We start from the raw sequence: 23541 nt of genomic DNA, 5'->3' as shown, positions 1-23541 counted from the left end.
ACCTAATAACCCACATACAACACCTTGAAGTTGACAATTACAAAATAAATAAAATAAAATAAAATAAATTTTTGATCCACGAGGAAATCATGTGAATGGGAAGGTATTAATATTGAATGAGCATTGTTAGTATCAACCTTTCTTATGACAGTCTATTATTAGAAGGGTTCATACTGATGAATTAATGCTCATTCACATGTAAACCAAATTAAATTCAAACCATCCCTACAAGTCATTAATTATTATAATGTTTGTAACTGATGAATATGATATTCGTAATAGCAAGTAGCCACAAATGTAGGAAATCACAATTATTATAATGTTTGTTTTTTTGGAACTCAAATATATATATATATATATATATATATATATATATTATAAATATACTATACACTATGGAGTGCAAAAGTTGCAAAATATTCTCCATTTTTTTCATTTTTTTTTTCATATTTTAATTATTTCTCATAAAACTTTACAAAAAACTAAAAATACTGTTTGGTATGTGGAAATGAACATTTCATTCATTCCCATATTTGGATAACTTAAATTATGATGAAAATAGAATATCTTTCGTGATTTGAATGAGAATGAAATCCCACTTATACATGAGATTTTAATTCTCTCAAACCGAGAGATATTTTGATTCCTAAGTTACTTTTTAAAAATTATTGCTTTTATTTTATAAAAAACACAATGGTATATTATTAAAAATAAAAAAATTTAATTATAAAAAAATTAAAAAATAAAGAGTTTTTAATAAAATATGAATATTGATAATATAAAATTATAAATGATTTTTTTATAAATATTAACATTAATTGATTCATTTTTTTAAAAATAAATAATAATAATTCAAAATTAATAATTTCTATTAATTTCTATATGATTTTATAAATATTATAAAATATGAATATTAACATCTTATAAAAGAACAATTAATTTATTTTTGTTAAAAATAAAGAATAATTATTCAAAATTAATAATTTATAATACTATTCTATTTTAAATGAATATGAAAACAAATAAAATTTAATTTTTTAAGGTATAAATGGGCCGAATTTTTTATTATATACATATATTAATTACTCAATTATGAAGATGACATTCTAAATTATTTTATTTAAAATTACAAGATTTATTTAAAGAATTTAAATCATTAATTATGTCTATTATTTTTTATAGTTATTATATACTTTGAGTTTTAAATTATTATTATTATTTTTAAATTATTAAACTTATTAATAAATTCAATATAAATTCTCACATGATTTGAAATTCATTTTTCTAATGAAAAAAAAAAATCAAAAGAACAATTCTCTATTTTATTTTGTTTTTAAAAATCATTGTTAAAGAACAATAACCAAATATTGGTAAAATTTTTAAAAACAATTTTGTTTTTAAATCACACGCACAAATATTGTGAATATTTTTAGAGTTTAAAGTGTTTAATATTAAAACCTATATATAAATTGTTAATTCTAATTCTATTAGGAAACTAATTCTAATTATAATATAAAAAATTCAAACTCTAATAAAACTATATTATTAATTAATAATAATCCTAAAATAAGAAAAAATAAAAAAATTATCACTTTATATATTTACGCTTGATGTAAGTACATAATCTAACATATGAATCGCCATTGTTTCCTCTTGACAAAAAACAACGCCACTTTTGTGAATTATACAATAGGTATTACTCTAAAAAGATAAGGATCAAGTCAATAAAAATCATCATAAAAAAATCCAAGTATCATCTATAGAATGGATAATCCTTTCATCGAACAAAGAAGACAACTGCCCAATACCGAAGTAACATATTGATCTACCTATAAATGCACAATCACATCAGTAATAATTGTTTTCATTCATCACTAAGAGCCAAACTATTGAAGGCTAGTTTAATATTTGTATGGTTTGCTCATTGTGGACTTCATCTTTATTTGAAAGTCGCATACCAGCCATTAGATCAAGAGCTAAATCTCTATCTTTTAAGCTTGAGTTCACCATGAAATGGGGAACTGAGGTTGGATTTTGGGCTTTAGAAAAAGGCTCTAAAGGTCGACTCAGATGAGCATGCAAAACTTCAGTCCAATTCAACTAAGATGGGCTTCAGACAAAAGACTTTAGTTGGACCTAGCTACCTCTTTAAGTATATAGTAAGAACAATTGCTGTTCTACCTTGTCAGATGTACTAATGCATCACAATATACTAAGCTTGCAATGAGTTGCTCAAATGCGCTTTTTTCCCCTAATTGACTGATTAAACTCAGAATTTAAAATCAATATCAAATTGATTGCAGATAAAATATTACATCTGAAATAAGAACAATAAGTTTTAACTCATTAAGATCTAGTTTGATAATGATTCTAGTTAGAAAACATTCCTAACATTTTTAATACCTGAAAACCACCTTTTTGATAAAAATTTTCAAGTGCTAAAAGACTCCAAATTTATTCTATGAATTAATTCTAATTTTTTCAACACTAAAGGCATTTTCAAGGGTCCGAAAGACTAAATAACTTTTAAATCACTGTCAAATAAGTTCTAAATGTACTTATGTATCATAATTTACCGAGCTTAAAATGAGTTGCTTCTATGCTATTATTTTTTCCCCATTTTTTTCCTTTTTCCTTTATAAAAATCACCATCCATATTAGACCAACTCCACCTCAAAATTTTACATTCAAATTGGCCGACATGAAGACGAGGACAATATGAAACATCCATTACCAGTTTGCTGAAGACGATACAAAGAAGAAAGATTGATAGTGGTTGCAGGACCATGGCAATATAGCTTTCAATATGTGAAAGGTTGCAAATAGGAAAGAATGTGGTCAAGGAAGGTGGCAAAAAAATGGTCCTTATCCTCCTTCCATAAGGTAAGGCTGCCCTACATCTAATAAATGTGGGGCGCCTTACAATAATTGGATATGAACGGGCTAGATGAATAAAAAGTGAACATATATTAATGATATGACGACCCTACCATTTACAACTGCCAAATTTTGACACTGATCATACAGGAAAATGATGTCAGGCATGCCTGAGGAACAGAAGTGAGACTCGCAAGAATATCAGCAATTTTCAATATCATGCTTGTTGAAGGGCCACTTCAAAGAAAAAAGAAACTGATAACTAAGGCCCAGATACTTATTATTTTATAAGAAATTGAGTAACATATTAATGAACGTGTTGAAAAGAATCTAAAAAAAAAATGCTTTAAAAAGACTAGTGATAGAAAGAGTAACACTTTTTGAGATTTTGTTTTTGGCATCGTTCTCCCTTCAATTATGAATGTATTGATGGCTAAAATCATGTATGTTCAGGATGCAATGCACCTGGAAATTGAACATAAGTTTGCATCAATTAATTGTTTTTTACGTACTAACAATATATTAGACTGAGATTTCCTAGCAATATTTTAGAAGAAATTAAGAGAAAAGTATAAATTTTTATCACTACTTGTTGGGTGTCTCCATAAGCAAAATTTAAAAAATGACAAGTGATTAGAGAATTTGAATTGAGAGGATTTTAATTCATGGAATAAAATTCTGAAACACTATTATTTCTATCTGAATCGAATGTGAGAATATTCTTGTCTCCACAGTGAAAATGAATCAACAAATATCCAACCCTTGTCATGTCTTCCACTCATATTCCACAACCAACTTGAATGTTGAAGTGGTCCCCTGAAACCCTTGTCATCTCTCTCTCTCTCTCTCTCTCTCTCTAACATCTAAGCATATTAAACAAATAAACTTATTAATTAGGAAGTGTCTTAAAATTTTAATTCACTACAATTATTGCTATTTCATTAAATTTCCTTTGGTATAGATGTATTATAGGAGGATTTTCTTGATTGATGTTGGGTTGTAGAGACATATTAGCTTATCAAAAGAAAAAGGTGAAATGAATTCATAAAATTTCTTTTAAATGTTCTTAGGTTATGAGACGAAGATGTTACAACACGAATAGGGATAGTTTTAGACACTACGCTTAGTTTGCAATCATGGAATAGAGAATTATAACATGCATAGAGGTAGTTTTAGACGGCTGGCTGTATTAGGTTTGGAGATATGCGATGGAGAGGTGAGAGACACCTAACGTAATAAAGCTTGGATTGAGAGACACCTAACACATACGATGGTATTCATCTCTTAATTAAAAAGACCTGGCTTTACTTTTGGAATCATCTTAAAATATCTATATATATATACAATTCTCTTTTGCTCCACATCTCATAGTTTTTTGTATTCCTAAATGATATTTTTTTCATCCTTAAATCTCCATATTTTTTAGGGCTACTTGGCTGTCAACTAGTTTTTCATAGTTTTCATGTGGACGTGCCCATGGAGGAAACACTGGTATGAGCCGATTAGGTTGTATCTTGAAGTTGTTATTAATTGTCGGCACCCATACATAGGGAGGTGATATCTGTTCTAGGATAATGTGTTCTCACGTGCCTCTCCAAATCATATAGAAATTCTATGTATTTCGTGTCAATGGATTTATCTTTACAAGGTATAGTACAATATTTTCCATAAAAAATTTCTCTGTCACAACCAGGTCATTAAAAGTACAAACACAACGACCCTTATGAAGTGGCAACAATGACACGAATGAGTCATATCCATAGGCAATGGATAAGTTGAGTGCAATGACGAAAATTTGGTCCCAGAAAGTCTGATCCAGAGCATGGTGTGGCCGACTTGTATGGTGGACCAACTGGTGGCGCCTAGTCGGCCGTTCCATGAAGGCCCATTTGCAAGCAAGGAGTCCATAAAATATTATGGATTTGATCCAGAACATTGTTGAGCTATCTTATCACTCTATTCCATTTGCCCACTTGCTTCTAATTTCAATGCGTGCTTAAAAATTGAGATATTTTATGCGTGCTTTGAATATTTATTAATTGTTAGGCCTCAAAACATCTTCAACAGGACCACCTTCTGGTGTCGTTTTTTCATTCAATAATGCTTTACAAGTTGCATGTAATTGGGGTTGGCTGGAACTTTGGATCTGAGATGTGAATTAGCTGGAACATGGTTCTCACTTCAGAAAAAGGGCCACATGAATTATTCTTCAATGTGTACTAGTTAACAAATTGATACATTTTATATGTGCTTTGATTATTGTTAGTCTTCAAAATATCTCAACCAGACTCACTTGCATGTCCTTTTTCATTCAATATATAAGGCTTTACAAATATTGCATAAAATCATTTAATGAGTCTTTGCATGGTTGGCGTAGACAGTGTGTGAATGCTTGTGAAAAGCAATTGTAGTCAATCTATCTCCAAAGTATGTTGGTTTCCTACCTGGAATTCTAGGTCTTTACTGGATAAAAATTTGTACAAATTTTCACAACTTAATTTACAATATTAATTGTTGGAAGGATCATCTGTGACATGTTCCTTCGAAAATCTCCGTCTACTGTGAAAATTGTTAATTTACTATGGTTGATGCTCTGCATAACAAGTATTCCTAGCTGACCATCTAGTTGCTCTTCTCAATTTTCATGGGACCCAAGCAAATACTAGTGGATATGCATGGAATTATCGGCCATCCATTGAAGTCGGCTCTAATAATTTGTGGGCTGTACTCGTGCATATTAGCTTTCCTTTCCTCAAAACTCCTCTCTATATATAATCCTCCTCTCTATAATACCGATGCCCCAAAACTCCTACTCTCATCACTAAAAGCCTAATTAAGAGTTATGGAAACCCCACCTTGCACTCGTTTCCTTTCAGCCCTTCTCTTTTCTCTAGCCTTCACTTCGATAAACTTAATCTCAGCAGCCAGGCCTGCCACCAACAAAGCCAGCACCGAGTTTATTAGAACTGCTTGTGGTACAACAACTTATCCACAGCTTTGCTTCACTTCCCTCGCTGCTCATGCCAGTGTAATACAAACAAACCCGAAACTTCTTGCAAGCACCGCTCTCTCTGTGACGCTCTCAACAGCACGGTCAACATCATCTGATATGTCTACTCTGCTGAAAAGACATGGCCTGACGCCTAGAGAGGTTTCAGCCATGCGGGACTGTGTGGAAGAGTTAAGTGACTCTGTGGACCAGCTTAAAAAATCCATGGGGGAGATGAGCCAAATAAAAAGCTCCAATTTTGGGCTCATGATCAATGACATACAAACTTGGGTTAGTGCTGCTTTGACGGATGAGGACACCTGTGCTAACGGGTTTACGGAAAATGCCATGACCGAGAATGTCAGGACTGTCGTGAACGCTCGCATAGTAAATATTGCACATATGACTAGCAATGCCTTGGCTTTGATCAATAGTTATGCTTCCCTCCACCATTAGCCAACCTTAAATTTTCCAATTTATTTTGTGTGTGAATCCCATATGTAGCAGCAGGTTTCAAGTGGGTGTATTTAGGGTCTTGTGTTGCTTGTTTGATCAGCCTAGGTTGCTGCAACATATGGAATGCTTGATCTGGAGATTGATCTCACTGGTCTTAAATGATCAGTTATGTATTGTATCAAGGGCACTGCCCTCATTATAGTATGCACTAGATGATGGCTGTTCCACTTCCTTATTCTATATCCAAACTGTTCAACACATTTGTTGAGTTGAACTGCTTGTTTTCATTAATTTTGAAGCATATGAAACATGAGGGGAAAAAACGAACCTAAGTTCACGAAAATCACTTCCATGACCCAGTAAGTTAATTTATGGAGCTTCTATTGTGTAGAGTGAAAATGCATGAGACAACTTGGTCGTCCTCCTGTCTGTTTCAACTGAATAGATGAAGGTAGGATTAGGACAAGAAAAACTACTGGTGGAGCAACTTAATTCACAGTATGCAATTTTCCACCAATTAGCTAGGTTTGATATCTTTATGGTTTATTGTGCTATGTCGGTCGCATCAGTTTATTGTGAGTTTATAAAGAAGCTCACATTCTTTAGCCAAGGTATCTTTGTAGTTTTAGCCAATATTAGTGCACTGGAGGGAACTTTTTGCGAAGTAAGAGCCTTACAACTTAATATTCTTTCAATTTTCTGATTTGAAAATTAGTAGATTGATTGTCATTGCCCAACGCTAGTCTTTAAATAAAAAATTTAAAAATTGGAACAATATCAAGTTAGGAGGTTTTAACTTGGCATGCAAAGAGTTTTCTCTAGATTAATATGCCATTAAAATACCTTGGCTAAAGGATGTGAATTTATTAATAAGCTCCCAAGCTTTGGAAAAACCGATTCATAATCCATGCGGGATAAGAAGTCCTTAAAATAACAAACATTATAAATTAAGCTAAAAACCAACAAATCTCTATCTTGGCGAAATTAGTCATCTACTACTAACTTCAAAAATTCAAAAATTCTCCAACAAGAGAATTGACCATCATCTCCTCAAATGTGCCTCAAGACGCCATTCACACAATGCTGTTCAAATTTACATGATATTAATCAAGTTCAAACATCTATTACTAAAAGTGCATATGCCACCATCAACAGATTGAGCAGGCTTTTGAACCTCTCTTCTTGGTCTACTAATTGCAATCCAATCTTGTGGATGGGAAGAGCTTGAGTTAAAGCATCTTTTTCATCTAGATGATACCTTCATTTGTCATTTGAAGGTCATTATATGTATCATCAATATTTGTTGGGTCTTTTGATGTTGTCTCAACATCCACCTATTAAGAAGTACTCACACTCTTCTTGAAAACAATTTTTCTTTACATGTCTTAGTGGTGTAGATTCATCAAAAGTCACATCTTTGCTTCAAATTATTTTCTTCGAATCTTGACATCAAAGACGATATCCTTTCATACATATATTGAGCCCTGTAAATAATGCTTTCTTGGCTAGTGGATCTAATTTAGATTATTTCACATGAATAAAGCAATGAAACCAAATATGTGAAAGGAATCATAATCACTTACCCTTATTCTAAACCATACTACAGTAGGAGTTTTGCCCTCAATTTTGGTTAATGAAATACAACTAATGAGATGCCATGCATAAATAATTGTCTCAACCCAACATTTTTTGCTCAATCTAAAATACATCACCTTTTTTCAGTAAAGTTCAATTCATATGCTTTGTTACTATGGTGTATCTCTAATTCTGAAGTGTCAAAAAATGCTTTTATTTTCACATACTTGGAGAAATGAATCATTTTGATATTCACAACCATTATTTGATCCTAGTAGTTTGATCTTTTTTCTAGATTGAGTTTCAATAATCTTTTTTCATTTAAAAACAATTTGTAAAATTTCATCTTTAGTTTTCATGACATCTACTAAAACCCTTCTAAAAGTAGTTATTATCAATAAAATAATTAATTAGTGCATACCTCATAAAGAAGCTACTTTGGTTGGACCCAAAACATCCATATGGACCTAATTTAAATTCCCTTCAGTACATTGGAAACTTTAGTCTCAAATCTCACTTTTAATACCCACCAAATCCTAATTTACAAATTTTGTACTCTTAATTATTTTCCCAAATTCTATAAAGTCTTTTCACCTGCATGTCCCAGGCACATATGACATAGTTTTATGATTTCTAATTCTTCATCATCAATATAAATGGTCGTTGTTAATTGGAAATGCTTGATTTTTGAAAGTTATAAAATAAAAATAAATTTAAAATTATCAACACAAAATTCTGAAAAGGAAATATATAATCAATTCACGTGGTTGTTGATTTAAAAGTAAAATAAAATAAATTTTGAGTTGGTTAGAAACTTCAAATTTGCAGGACAAAACCGAAATTTTGGCATCTTTTATGAATCTTGAGGGTGACCTTAACGTTTCCTCTGCACAGAGAAGAGAGAAACCCAGCTGCTTCTTACGTCGGTTGGCAGGAAGTAACAAATTGCTCATATAATTCAATTATTTTGGAGCCTACCTGAATCTTGAGGGTGACCTTTATCCGTCCTCCTTTGGATAGGAAAGAGACACCTAGCTAGTGTGCTAGGAGATATTCTTTTTCTGTGCCAAGATATTTTGGTCTGGTTGGAAAAATTGAAGAAGATTATTGGCCATGTGGGGCAATTACCTCACTTATTGATTGATTCATTAATTTATTCAGGCAAGTGCTTACAATATTGTAAGCATGGACCCTTTCCTTACGACAAATGATGTCCCCACTAGGCATTATGCATGGAGCACACACGACAAAAAAAATTAGGATCTAGTTGAAGATATTTTATTTTTAAATGAAAATAATAAATATAAATTTCAAATTAATAATTATTTTTAATTATTAAATAGTTATTTTTAAGATTTAAAAAAAACAAGGTAATGAATATTATTTAATTTTAGGTTATTTCTTGGGATCTAGCCTTTAGCTTATCTTATTTTCAAGTTATCATAGGCAACCCCATCTCTACGATATCAACAGTCTTGAACTCATGTCTTCTCTTTCTACTTAAGGCATGCATATATATCAATTGGCTCTAATCAAGGAATCATCTATTTGATATTTCAATGCTCAATTCCTTAGGACATAACAGGTTGATTAAGGAAATTTTAGACTACCGAATTTGCTAGTATGATTATAAGAGCAAGAGAGACAAATTATTTAGAATTCTCTATGAAAGTGAATATTAATGATGAACTACACTTAAGAGGAAAGTTGAATAGGTGTTTTTTTGAACAAAATTGAAAAAGTCCTCTAACATATATTATTTTTTCCTTTGAATCCTCACAATTTGTATTCATCTCTTCTAACAACTATTCAAGAAAGGATAAAAATCGCAAGGAAATATGAATGCAACAACACTCTCTCAACAATTTACACATGAAAGTTATATGCAAAATGCTTCAACATTTTCCAATATTAATTCATAAGTACAATTATCACCTTAATATATATCCATTTATTACTTGATATCATTAACAATATGAATAAAAAAATTATTCAAGAATATCTAAAATGGTAATCATGCCAATTTCAGCTCATATTTCATCTTTTCAACAAACATGCTCAAGTAACAAAGGATAGAAAAAACTAGAGATAAATCGAAGAGAGAATTAGAGTAAGAGAGACAATGACTCCAGATTTTACTTGAAAAATCTTTTAAGAGATAAAGAACTATGGGCCTACCAATCATAAAAAATTCTACTATGAAAAATAACTAATGCATACAAGGATTTACTTAGCTTAAGTCCATTAATCCTTTATAGACTAGTTGACCATCACCTTCTCACTTCAGCCGCATGCTTTCATCTTCTAAAACATAGTTAGAGTCCTCACCAAGCTTGATCTCGACCTCTTCTTAAAACTCAATCAAGAAGAATATTGGTTGTCATCCAAAACCCAAATAAATAGGAAATTGAGAGATGAATGAATAGGAAAACTCAACCCATTTTTTAAGAAAATCCATTTGGAAATCAAGGTGAGAAAAGAGATTTTTATGGTAACCATACACCTTAAATTTGATAAGAGAAGGGAGCTCAAGAGGGGAACAATTGCAAATGTCTCTATCATAATAGGAAGTAATTTTAGGTTAAAATAGGAAGTAGTTTTAGGTTTAAAGGAAAGAGGGCCTTGATCCAACAATTAGAAACCATGGAGAAAAAAATAACCTGGTTTGATTTAACCTAAATCTAGATCGATCCTGGAATAGGGCATTTGAACACTCTAACAAAACTTGTTATCTTAGCCTCCTCAACTCTTTTTAGAAGCAAAATAGTTCAAAAAGGAATAATTTAAAAAACTTGGTTGATTTCATTTCATTCATTTACAACCTCAATTATATACCTTGGTCTCTTAGCAAATTCAATATCTTGATCTTCATTAGGCAAGTAATCTTAGGAAGGATTTGAAAAATTGAGTTAGAAGACACTTAAGAATTTTTTTCCTAAATTGCCAACCTTGCTAAGCACTCACAATCTCCCTCTTAAGCAATTTTCAGGTAAAACCCTTTACAACACAAATGAGTACAAGCAAGCAAGCCGCGTCCACTCTCATACAAGGTTGCTTACTTACCACTTAAGCTCACAACCCAGGTACTACTAAACCTATGGTTAAAACTCATAAAAAATTAGTACCACATGTACGAAACAATTGAATATACATCATATAGATATAAGTATCTCATATCAACATATGTATTGTGATGTCCCACATCGGATAGGGGAGAATGTTCCTAGCACTATATATGTAGAGACTCCTCTTAACCAAGTAGACGCGTTTTAAAGCCGTGAGGTTCCCCTTGGGCCCAAAGCGGACAATATCTATATGGTTGGGTGCGGGTCGTTACAAATGGTATCAGAGCCGATCCTCGACCCCGGTGTGGGTGTTTGTTTGTCTGTTTGACCCCGCAATCCCATGGGACACAACGAGGATGTTGTGTCTGCATGGGGGGGTGTTTGTGATGTCCCACATCGGATAGGGGAGAATGTTCCTGGCACTATATATGTAGAGATTCCTCTTAACCAAGTAGACGCGTTTTAAAGCCGTGAGGTTCCCCTTGGGCTCAAAGCGGACAATATCTATATGGTTGGGTGCGAGTCGTTACATGTATATCCAAATCCAAAATAGACAAGTATCTTATATCAATATATATCTTAAATAGTTATCTCAAAAAAAAAAAAAAAAAAAAAAAAAAAAAAAAAAAACAATAATCAACAACAACATTCAATACAACAAAATCCAAAACCTCAATTTATAATGTATCTCTCCCTTTTTGTCCCAAAAGGAGACAAAGGGTAGAAATGACCACCTATAAGCATGTAAATAAGATAGAAAAGTGTTTTAAAAAAAATGTAAAGTGTAAAGTGTTGTGAAACCAAAAATGGGTAGAAAGCAAAAGTAAACTATCCATCTATATAAAACAAAACTAAGGGAGATGATGATTGATGAAATCCTCAAGAGCTTAGCGTTGATCCATATAGCAGAGCATTTGTCCATCAATCGTTGAGAAGCCTTTTTCCATATTCTGATGAAGTTGTGAAAGTTGCTTAGAGAAAGAAGTGGATTGTGTAGAAATCTTTATCTTTAAAGCATCAAATCTAGCAATCAATTGATCAAAGACACCAGATCCTAAAACTGAAGTAGTGTTATCCTTACTAACTATGTTATCTTCTCTTGGACGTCACACTTTCTTACTAGGACAAATTGTACCACTAGTCTATCCCTTACTATGATTCTAAGAAAAAGTATTAACATGACCCATTGGTTTAAGAAAAGATGCATTTGTAGGAAATACAACCCCGACTCTTTTCCAAATTTTAGTGATCAAAATCCCATAAGGAAGAACTTCTTTCTTAGACATTGAAGGATTTTCCTTATAGATTATTTCATTTATAAGGTAAACGACAAGGTTGATGGGTGAAGAATAAGGGATAAGAGAATGCACCCACTCCTATAGATATCTTCTTGGTGAGAGGAATGATAGATTGAATACGCAAGGAATATGGCCAAAACCTAAGCTGGTTGTGAAATACTACCAATATGAACTACAATGCCTAACCATCCACACACCTCACCCCATAGATCAAACGAAAGTTTGTCTAACAACTCTATAGTGACTTCTAGTTCACACATAGAAGGGAGCATTAACTAGGGAATACCTAAAACTTCAATTACCACATTCGATGTTATCTCAATCCCCATTCCAAAAATGCTTTGTTTAAGGTAGGTTTCATTCATATCATGTTTAATGATATTTGAATAAAACAAATGGGCAATCATAGCATAGGCAGTCCCAATGAAAGATGCAAAAGGGATCCAATCAAGTTGTGCAAACAATTCTATAATTGGAATGTCCTCAAATGATTCCAAAAGATTGATTTTGATAAACATTTGTGTACATCTCTCTACAACTCCTAGCAAGGAAAGCATTAAATGAACTGCTATCAACGTTTTTGTTTTCTAGAGCTTTAGGAATGGTGGGAGTCGAAAAAAGAGGATCAATATGAACATTCTCATATCGATCTTTATTACGGGACTTAGAGCTTAACCTTCTAATAAGGGCCTTACTACCATAACCTGTATACTAAACCTTCCCCTCCTCCATCCCAAAAACATAAAAATAAAAACAAAGATGAAGAAACCCACAAAGTAAACCTATTATGAAAATACCTCACAAATATGCACAAAACTAAATAGGGTGAACAAATGATTAAAACCTAGATTGACATAACACCAAAGGCTATTAGAGATGAGAACCATGACGAAGAAGATGACTAAAGCTAAGAATCTTGTGGATGAGTCACATTGAAGACAACTGGTTTGACAAGGAAAAGAATCACACAAGGAATAACACAATGAGGTTGAGATTCTAGGCACCCTTAATGAAAAATGAAGGAAGAAACCCTCGCTAAAGAGGAACGATAGAGAGGATGGCCAGTGGCAATAGTAGGAGAAACTTGCCTAAAGAAATGGTCTTTTTTCTAGGGAAAACAAAGAGGCTAAGGCATAGAGAATAGAAATGGGAATTAAAAGGATTTGGACATTTTATTTTTTTTAAATAAATAGGAAAAGATAATTTGACCCCTCAAACACTCAGATAACCCATAAAACTAAGGTCAAAATGAGAATTTTCACTAAAAACATAGAAGTGATATAGATCTTGGTTGACTGATCCACATTTCATTCATGAGGTCTCATCCAAATGACTATGAAACTTTAATATATGAGAATACTAACAAAAAAAAGTGGTTAACTATTGAAACTTCATGACATTTGTCTTGGTGGATTGATCCAAAATTCATTCATAGATTCTCAACCAAAGACTATCTACACAGTTGATCAATCCACCCCTAGAGCAATATCCACACCCAACACAAAAGTGACTTAAGCAATTTTTTATTTCTAATGTTTTTTTATTTTTTATTTATATAGAATACCACATGTAAAACACCAAAATGAATTACAATGAACAAACAATGATACAACAACATGGCTAAAAAGGATTCATATTGATAAAAAATGCTACCAAGTGATTTTAAGGAGTTGGAAAAATAATCAAACGAGAGTAAGGAACCTTGCCAATTTATCATCTGCATAGATAAAAAAAAAAAATTATTAACAATCTACCAAGAAAGCTTAAGCTCAAAGGAGATTCACTCATGACTCTATAATCAATGAGAATGTTCATTGATTTTCACCTATAAGACTATATCTATCCATGAACCAAAAATCATTTTCAAGAACACACATCCACAGCTAGAGAAATTTAAAATTATATCCCTTGAAGTCAAATTGTACATTTATTGGCCAAATTTCTACTTAACACGGCCTTTTCACATCCCTTTACAACACATATTTCACTTATTTTTCTCATTTAACATTTTGATGATTAAAAAAACATGAGCTTTACACTTAAGATAAATTTTTGACTTGCGGATCGCTAAGGTGGTCTTTACAACATAAGGGATATCCCAATCTTGCAATGAGGGCTTTTTACACTTGAACATTGCTAAGGTGTCATAAACATTTTGGGAAACATTATCTTTCTTTTTCTTTTTCTTTTCTTTTCTTTTTTTTTTCTTTAGGAAAAAAAAAAACAAAAAAAAAGGTAAACAATCAAGGAAAAAAAATCTTGAACACTTAAGGAGATTTCAAGTAACTTTACTTACTCTTTGAGGCTTATTAGATAGATATAGGCAAGTTATATAAAAGCAACCACTGGAAGTGTTTTTTCAATCATCAACATTTCTAGCCCAATAGGTATCACTATAGCAAGTTATATCATAATGAATGTCAAAAGGATTAGAAATGCCTAACTCTAAAGTACTAGCAATATACTTAGTGATGCACTTAAGAGCTATGAGATAGGCTCCTTAGGACATGCTTGATACCTAGCACAAGTTCCAACACTAAAAACTATGTTTGGTATACTGGCTTTGAGGTACAGGAGGTTACCAATCATGCTCCTATACAATGTTTCCTTTACCCTTTTTTTGGACTCATCCTTAGCTTTATGTTGGTAGGCATTTGTGTCTTATAGTATTTTGTCAACATAAGACCAAAATTCTTGACAAGTTCCCTTGCATACTTGGATTGAGATAAGAAAATCTCATTATTGAGTTGTTTTACTTGGAAGCTAAGAAAGTAAGTCAATTCCCCTACCATGCTCATTTCAAATTCACCTTATGTAGGTTCCTATTTATGTTGACAACATCATAAAAAAGAAATTATTGTAGTTTCACTTCTTGTTCTAAAAAAAAAGACTTATTGTTATATCAAATGACCCTAATTTCATTGGGAAAGTCTTTTAATCTCTTTGGCAAAACCTAAAGCACCTCCTAGGAGGTAGACCCAAAAACTATATCATCTACATGAATTTGTGTCACCAAGAATGCTCCATTATTTCTTCTAATGAATAGTGTTTGATCTACTCCCCCTCTCATGAATCATTTCTTAAGAAGATAAGATGTGAGTCTTTCATGCTAAGCTCTATGAGCTTGTTACAAACCATAAAGAGTTTTTCTAAGTCTATAGGTATGATTAGGGTACTTTGGGTCTTGAAAACTTTAGATTAAGTGACCCAAGCCTTGATGAACTCAAGTCATTTAAGTCTAGTCGGCAACCCTATAAATAACCATCTTATAGGTTAGGGTTTCCTAATGACTTTCAGTTAATTGTCTTCCACCTCTAGAGAGACAGAGAGCTAAAGCTTCCTCCCTTCCATTGTCCACATTTTAGAGTGTCAAAATCATAGTTTGAGTCATTGGTTAAAAGATATTAGGTGTATGAGACCTCTAGATTTTTCAAGCATGTTCTTCATTGGATGGATTTTGATTTAAGAACATCCAAGTCATATGTATAAGTTTCAAATCTTTAGATCTTTATTCTAAAATGGTTTTGAAGTCATTATTTTTCACTGTGTTAGATCTAAAGATCCCTAGGGATAGAAACATGCACCCTACAAGATCCAGGGCATGGGAATGGAGTAATCTAGGGTTCCTAACACACAACATGACAAATTTTGTTGCATATAAGTATGAAAGTTGGGCTACATATAAGGGTTGAAGTTTATCCCTTCACATGGTTGTAAATTCTAATATTATAGGTTGTTATAGGTTGTCACTGCATGATGAAATCCACCTCTTGAGACTATTGCCATAGTGCATGGCATGGTGATTTCTCCATGGACATTCGGTAACTTTATTAAGCTCACAAATGCTTAGCCATTGCTTTCTATTTCTTTTCTTTTCACATGGCCATGTGAAACAAACCTAAGCCATGAGAATTTGGCATTTCAAAAGGGCTTGAAAACACTAATTTGACATAGGATTTATTACGTTCACATGGGTGTGCAACGTGGACCTGAGAAATGAATTTTTCCACTTACAAATTTTTCTTTGAAATTTCATTTTCACATAGCATATTTTAATTTCACATAGGCCTGCAAAAAAAAAAAATCAAAGGCATAAGATTTTTGCATTCAAAGCTTTCAAAAAAAAAAAAAAAAAAATCATTTAAATTCGCATGGAATGGGTGATTTCACATAGCCATGCAAATTCTTCTAGAGGCCACTTCTATTGCATCATGTCCTCTTTGAATTTCCATCTTTTGAATTTTTAAACCCTTGGCAATTTCTTCTTTCTTTGATCTTTAAAATGCTACAAGATCACAAAAGAAACAAAGAATTATTGCACTTAGAAAAAGATAAGAAAATTGAAACAAATGGAACAAAGGGTAAAGAAATTGAAAAAAATAGAACAATTGGCCGGTAATCATTTTAAAATGATTAAGCCTTTCCAAAAATATTTACTCAAGTCATGGAAGGATCAAGGAGGAAGAGTTCCTAATTCTCTTGCACCATAGGCTCAAAGTAAGGCTTAAGTTGGTGTCCATTGATTTTGAAGACATTTCCACCTTTTGAATTAACAATTTCAATAACCTCAATTGAATGCACTTTATAAACCAAATATTGGTCATTCCACCTAGATTTGAGCTTCTTTGGAAAGATGGGTAGTGTGGAATCATTTAGGAGCACTTTTTGTCCTTGAAACTTTTTTCTAAGGATAATTTGATAATGCAATCTCTTAAGTTTGTCCTTGGCAATCTTTGAATTCATATTAGCTTCATTTCTTAATTCTTCTATCTCATGCAAATCTAAAAATCTCTTCAATCCGACTCTTTGAATATCAAAATTAAATTTCTTGATAGCCCACCATTCTTTGTATTCCACTTCAATGGGAAAATGAAAAGTTTTACCAAAAATTAGCCTATATAGCGACATCCCAAGGATTGTCTTAAAGGTGGTTTCGCAAACCCAAAGTGCATAAAGAAGTCTCACAACCTAATCATTGTGATTTGTATTCATCGTTTCCATTAGGATGTTCTTGATTTCACATTTTACAATCTCTCACTTATCCGCTTGTTTGCAAATGATACAACATGACTACTTTCTGCTTCACTCCATATTTAGCAAGGAGGTTGTTGAATGGATTATTGCAAAAGGGACTACCTTCATCACTAATAATGGCCTTTGGTGCTTAAAAGCTTGTGAAGATATTCTCCTTGAGAAATTTTACCACCACCTGTGATCATCATGCTTACAAGCTATTACTTTAACCCATTTTGACACATAGTATGCTCCTACTAAGATATAGGAGTATCCAAAAGAGAATTGAAACAACCTCATGAAGTCAATTCTCCACGCATAAAACAATTCAACTACCAATATGGGGTTGGGTGGCATCATGTTCTTCTTTGTCAACTTCCCAAGCATTTGGAATTTATCACAAGATTTGCAATGTCATGAGAACCTTTGAATGGAGTTGACTATTAAAAACCTAATTGAAGAACCTTCAAAGTTGTCCTTTGAGTGGAAAAGTGAACTCCATATGCATGAGCATGACATTGCATACTAATTCCTTGTTGTTATTTTTCCGATAAACACTTTCAAATGATTTAATCAACATAATACTTATACAAGAATGACTCATCCCAATAGTATACATTCACTTTTGACAAGAATTATCTTCTTTCTTGAGTTGTCTACTCCTTAGGTAATTCTCGGGTGATCAAGTAATTTACAATGTGAGCATACTATGGATTAATATCCACTTGCAAGAGAACATCATTAGGGAATTTCTTATTAATGGGAGAACTTTTTAGAATACATTCTGTAGAAATTTGGAAGAGGTGGTCAGCTACCACATTTTCCTTAGCTTTCTTGTCTCTAGTTTCAAGATTAAACTATTGAAGTAGTAAAATCCTTTGAATTAGCCTTGCCTTAGAGTCCTTCTTATTAACTAGATATTTCAAAGATGAATAATCGTGAAGATCACTATAGGAGCTTCAATAAGATATGCCTTAAACTTGTCCAATGCAAGAACAACTGCAACAACTCTTTTTCAATGGTAGCGCAATTCTTTTGTGTCTTATTAAAAGTTTTGCTTGCATAGTAAATAACATGAGGTTTCCCTTCATCTCTTTGCCCAAGATTTACCCCTAGTGCTTGGTCAATTGCATCAGACATGACTTCAAACATAGATTCCTAATTTGGTTTCCTCACAATAAGTACACTAATAAATAGTTTCTTAAATTCTTTAAAGTATTATTTATAATCATCATTCAATTTCAATTTGGCATCTTTAGAAAGTAAGGAAATAATAAAGGTGTCTTGATATCCTTTCCTAGACTTAGTCCATGAATGGAATAAGAAAATGATTCTTCTTTATGATGAAATTTAGCTTTCCATAGTTTATACATACCCTTTAACTTATAGTCAACTTTGTAAGAATAGCTTCTCTATTTTCATGTTGTACCATGGTCAGTCCCAACTTTTTAAGCACAACTTAGGAAGTGCTATCTGAAATTGAGTAGATAATTTCAACTTGTAATAGCTTAAGTATCTCATTTCGAATAATTTCTTGTATGTAAGGATTCAACCATCTTTGAGGTTGACGAGTTGGTTTGGCTTGGCATCTTCCTCCAAATAGATGTGGTGAGTTCATACCAAAGGACTTATCCCTTTTAGATTATAAATAGTCCATCTAATAGGTTTTTTTTACATCTTCATAGGACTTCTAACAAGCAAGCTTCTTGTTGGTGTGATAATATTGACACTAGATACTTATTTCCCTTAAGGTATGCATATTTCAAATCATTTGACAATGGATTAAGATTGATGATTCGTTCCCAATTGGTGTCTCAGCTGATTCATGTCCAGTTGGTGCTATTTGATTGAGAGAGTAATCAACAAAATTTATAACCTATATCACCATGCATTAGGATAGCTTAGCTAATATAGCATAGTGGCTCTAGGATCGTTCACTGGGAAGGGTTTTCAACTCTCAACTGATACCAATTCAAAGTAAATTGGTGCTTTTTCATTTCAAGGTTAGCTTAAGAAATAAAACACAAACTTTGTTTAAATGAGGTTTTGTTTAAAGCTAACTAAAAAGAAAGTAATAGAAATTACTTATGAAGAAAAACATTCCTTGGAGGTTTAGGTTCACAGAGGAGGTTCCTTATGCAAAAACAGAGCTCCGGTCATTTGGTTCATTTCCTCGCATTAGAGAATTAACATATAGTCGATTCTCTAACCGGTGTTGTACAGATGTAACCTTTAAAAGGATTTCAACTCTAATTTCCTCTCACTGATGCAACTTGCAATGGCTCGTGCCTCTCACCTAGCATTTGCCATTCAAGGTGATCTTCAACTTTGGACTTCCCTTCTCAAGCTCGCAATAGATAACTAATGGATGTCTCCTTGGAGTCCAAAAGCTTACCAAGTGTTGGCAATTCTAGAAAATCCTACCTTCAAGTCACTTCCCAAAAGCTCACAAGAGATAAACAAGTGCATCTCCATGGACGGAGATCACGTGCCTTACCAAGTGTTGGCTCAAGTGACTTGAAGGTATTTTAAGTTAACTAAAAACATAGAAATCATTAAAGGATCACACTTTCTCTTCATTAATGGCTGAAACCACAAAGCTATAATTTATTGCACTTGGAACCTTTCCCGGCAACCTTAACTCCAAGGAACTAAAAGTCTAGCCACTCATTCTCTGAGGAAACTTCCTCAGAGCTTGTTTGGCTAGTAAGAAAACTAACGAGAAAACAATTATATGAAGGAAAAAATAGAGCAAGTGCTCTGTGAAATATATTTCTTTTTTCCGTTGATTACATCATAGATTCTTTTCTAAAGAAAATTACAAACTATATATATGAGGTTATTCACCCTTTTCCTTGCTTAAAGACTAAGGAATCCTATGATAGGTGGATTACAAGGAGACTTTAGGGATTTAGACAACAAATATCTAAAGCAAAATATCCCAAAATATCTTAAAATGTCGGTCGGAAATATCAGGAAGCTTCAGGAGAACACTGCTGCACTATATACCGAGAGAAAAACTTTGCGGGTAAGCGTTATCAGAAGGTCCAGATATGTCTATACGGAGAAGTTGAAGCGTCCTCCTCTCCCATCCGGCTATGAGATGTCTGGATGTAAAATGTCGACGCACGAAATTTCGGATACGAAATGTCGGCGCACGGAATTCCGGATATTTCATATCCGGAGAAGGTGGAAAGTCTGCCGGATAGAATTCTTCCTCGGCTGGAATGAGCTATGCTGCGCAAGGGGGACCGTGGAGTGCGCAAGGCTATCCAGATCAACTCCATCCGGATTCCCCAAGAAGACATGTGGCGCGCTCTCCTATCCGGACTTCCTCAGGGAGAAGCCGGACGATAGCATATCCTATCTGGATATGTTGTCCGGATCATTGTCTTCCGCCGCCATCCTGTCTGGATGCCCTGTCCGGACATCTTTTACTCTTTGCGTTCCAGAGCTGCTTATGACAAAGGACTTCAAAGCTTCGGTTCTTCATGTTTCTGAGCTTTCCATTGCTTTGCCATGGATTCCAAAGAACTCTCCTTAATCACGGATTGCTTTGGTGATCAAAAAGCTATCAAAACACCAAAACTTAACACAATTTGATTAGAATTGATTGCAAGGGTCCTTAATATGTTAATTGGGTTAAAAGATGATAACTACTACTCAAAAGTGTTTAAAAGAGTTAATTACAAGCTATCAAATAGCACTTTTGGAGTAGTAATCAATTGAGCTTAGGTGTTTCCTGTTTCTTTGTTTCTTCTTCTTTGATTAAAGGTAACAACTCTTCTTTTGCCTTCCATTTCATAAAGTGGTTATTGGTGGCAAATTTATTAGCTTCTTCAACTTTTTCTTCCACTTCATTTTCTTCAAGTTCTTCATAAATCTTTTCCAACTCCTCATTCATTAGTCCATCTACATGTTCTTCAATAAGAGTGTCAATCAAGCGCATTTCTTCTTGTTCATCTTCATCTTGAGCAAGATGTCCCTTACATAGATGGAAAATATTCAACTCAAGAGTGACATTCCCAAAAGTAATTTGCATCATCCCATTTCAAAAATTTATCAGAGCATTAATCGTGGCTAAGAAAGGTTTCCCAAGGATAATTGGAACATGATGTGGTCCACATGCTACCAAATTCGAATCAAGGACAACAAAGTCAACCAAATAGTAAAACTTATCCACTTGAACTAATACATCTTCAATTAACCTTCTTGGAATTTTTATTGATCTATCTGCCAAAGATATTGTGATAAAAATAGTTTTAAGTTTTCCTAGCCCCAATTGTTTGTACACCAAATAAGGAAAAAGATTTACACTTGCACCCAAATCAAGAACTTTCTCCACATATGTGTTTCCAATTTTCACCGAAATGGTAGGACACCCCATATTTTTATACTTGATTAGAGTTTTGCATTGATCATGTCAAGGAGTTGTAGGTTAACTTTGACCTTCTTGAGAACTTCAAAATCTTTAATTGCATTATTTACCACCTTCCTTGAATGAAGAGCTTTTATAAAATGTGGAGATAAGAGCTTTTATTTCTTCTTAACCTCCTCACTCATAGTCTCATCTTCACTTGATTTATCATCTTTGCTTACATCATTCATTTTTCTTGTTTTTTTTTTCACATTCTCTTCTTGTTTTTTTTTTTTTTTTTTTTTTTAATCTTTTCATTTTAGCATGGGTTGTTCAACTTGCTAATGATATTCTTTTGATTTCTAATGAAGTCACCTGTCACTTTTCTCAAATTCACAATAACTTGATCCACCATGAAAGCTTGATGTTGAGAAGCTTGCATTTTAGAAGATAATTGACTTTGTCCTCTTTTGCAAGATAGGTTTGGATGATTCTTCTACCTGAGGTTGAAGGTATTTGAGAATGGAGAATTGTTGGGTTTCTTGAAAAATCTAATTGTGTTAGCTTGTTCGACAAACATCTCTCTAATAGCCAATATGATGTGACATTCACTCACTAGATGTTTAGTTGATTGACATGTAGAATATTGTACAATTTGCATTGAAACATCATTAACTACCTTGACTTCATGGGCTTCTCTTGGTTCAAGTTTTATCCAATCTCCTTGCTAGAGCTGTCATTTTTGCTTCCATGTCTACATTTTCATTCAAAGTATACATTCCTCCTTTAGAATTGCTTTGCGTCATTGCTTTACTTGATTATTTTCCATTAGGTTCATCTCATGATCTAGATATCTTTGCCACATAGTTTAAAAATCCAATGGTTCATTAGGACTTTGGCTTATAAAGTCACCTCCACACATGATTTCTAACAATTGATTGATAGTCGAAGACATCCATTCATAAAAGTGGCTTACCAATATCCAAGTGTCAAACCTATGATGAGGACAAACATTAGCTACTTCCAATAACTTTCCCAACAAGCATAAAAATTTTCATTCTCCATAACCACAAAATTAGTAATTTGCCTCTTCAAACCATTAGAATGATGAGTTGGAAAGAATTTCTTTAAAAATTCAGCTTGTAGTTTCGGCCATGAGCATATATTACGAGGTCTCAAAGAGTTCAACCACATTTTTGCCTTATCTTTAAAGTGAAAGGAAACAATTTTAGCCTTATGAGATCAATTGATGTAGTCCTTTCCTAAAAAGTATGACATACTTCCTTAAAATCTTTTACATAAGGATTTTCATTCTCCATACCATGAAATTAAGGAAGAAGTCGTACGAAATAATTAAGGACGAATGATCATTTGCTTGTTAGGAAGAATGATGCATGATGAAGCACTCAATCTTGGTGGATGCATATGGTCTCTCATAGATCAAAAATGAAAGTTTTCTTCATTAGGACCATGTTGACTTAATTGATCTTCATCTTAGGATTCCCTTTTATTTGTATCAATTCCAAGATATGACACTTGAGTAGATGAATTAGTTCTTTCCAATCTTCCCTTAGAATTAAATTCCCAATGGAGCATGCAAGGGTTCACCTATAAGACAACCCAAGAAACAAAACAAACCAAGAAGTACAAAAAGAGAATAAAAGAAAAATAAAATTTTTAAAAAAGAAAAAAAAAACTAAGATGGAAAATGGAGAATCGGTAAAGAGGATGTCACCAATGTTGTGATGTGAATCATAAAGGGTGAACTTCACTAAAGAAAATTTGCCTCAATCATCTTGGCACCATCCTCGGCAATGATGCCATTTTTTATCAATGAATTTTTGTTGTTTTTGCATTAAAACACATTTTTTTTTAAACTTAATTCAACTATACTAAGGTAGCTTCTGTTAA

General features: G+C 33.0%; 1 protein-coding gene across 1 annotated transcript; it reads left to right on the top strand.

Annotated features, from left to right (window-relative positions):
* Positions 1–5686: 5686 nt before the first annotated feature.
* LOC117933981 (21 kDa protein-like) lies at positions 5687–6596 on the top strand. The gene has a single exon (XM_034855570.1). The coding sequence runs from the start codon at positions 5720–5722 to the stop codon at positions 6320–6322; it is 603 nt and encodes a 200-aa protein (XP_034711461.1). The 5' UTR covers positions 5687–5719; the 3' UTR covers positions 6323–6596.
* Positions 6597–23541: the final 16945 nt, after the last annotated feature.

Source organism: Vitis riparia, chromosome 16 (genome assembly GCF_004353265.1).
Source record: "Vitis riparia cultivar Riparia Gloire de Montpellier isolate 1030 chromosome 16, EGFV_Vit.rip_1.0, whole genome shotgun sequence".
NCBI lineage: Eukaryota > Viridiplantae > Streptophyta > Magnoliopsida > Vitales > Vitaceae > Vitis > Vitis riparia.
Note: the sequence above shows the minus strand (reverse complement) of the source record. Positions and strands in the feature narration are given on the sequence as shown.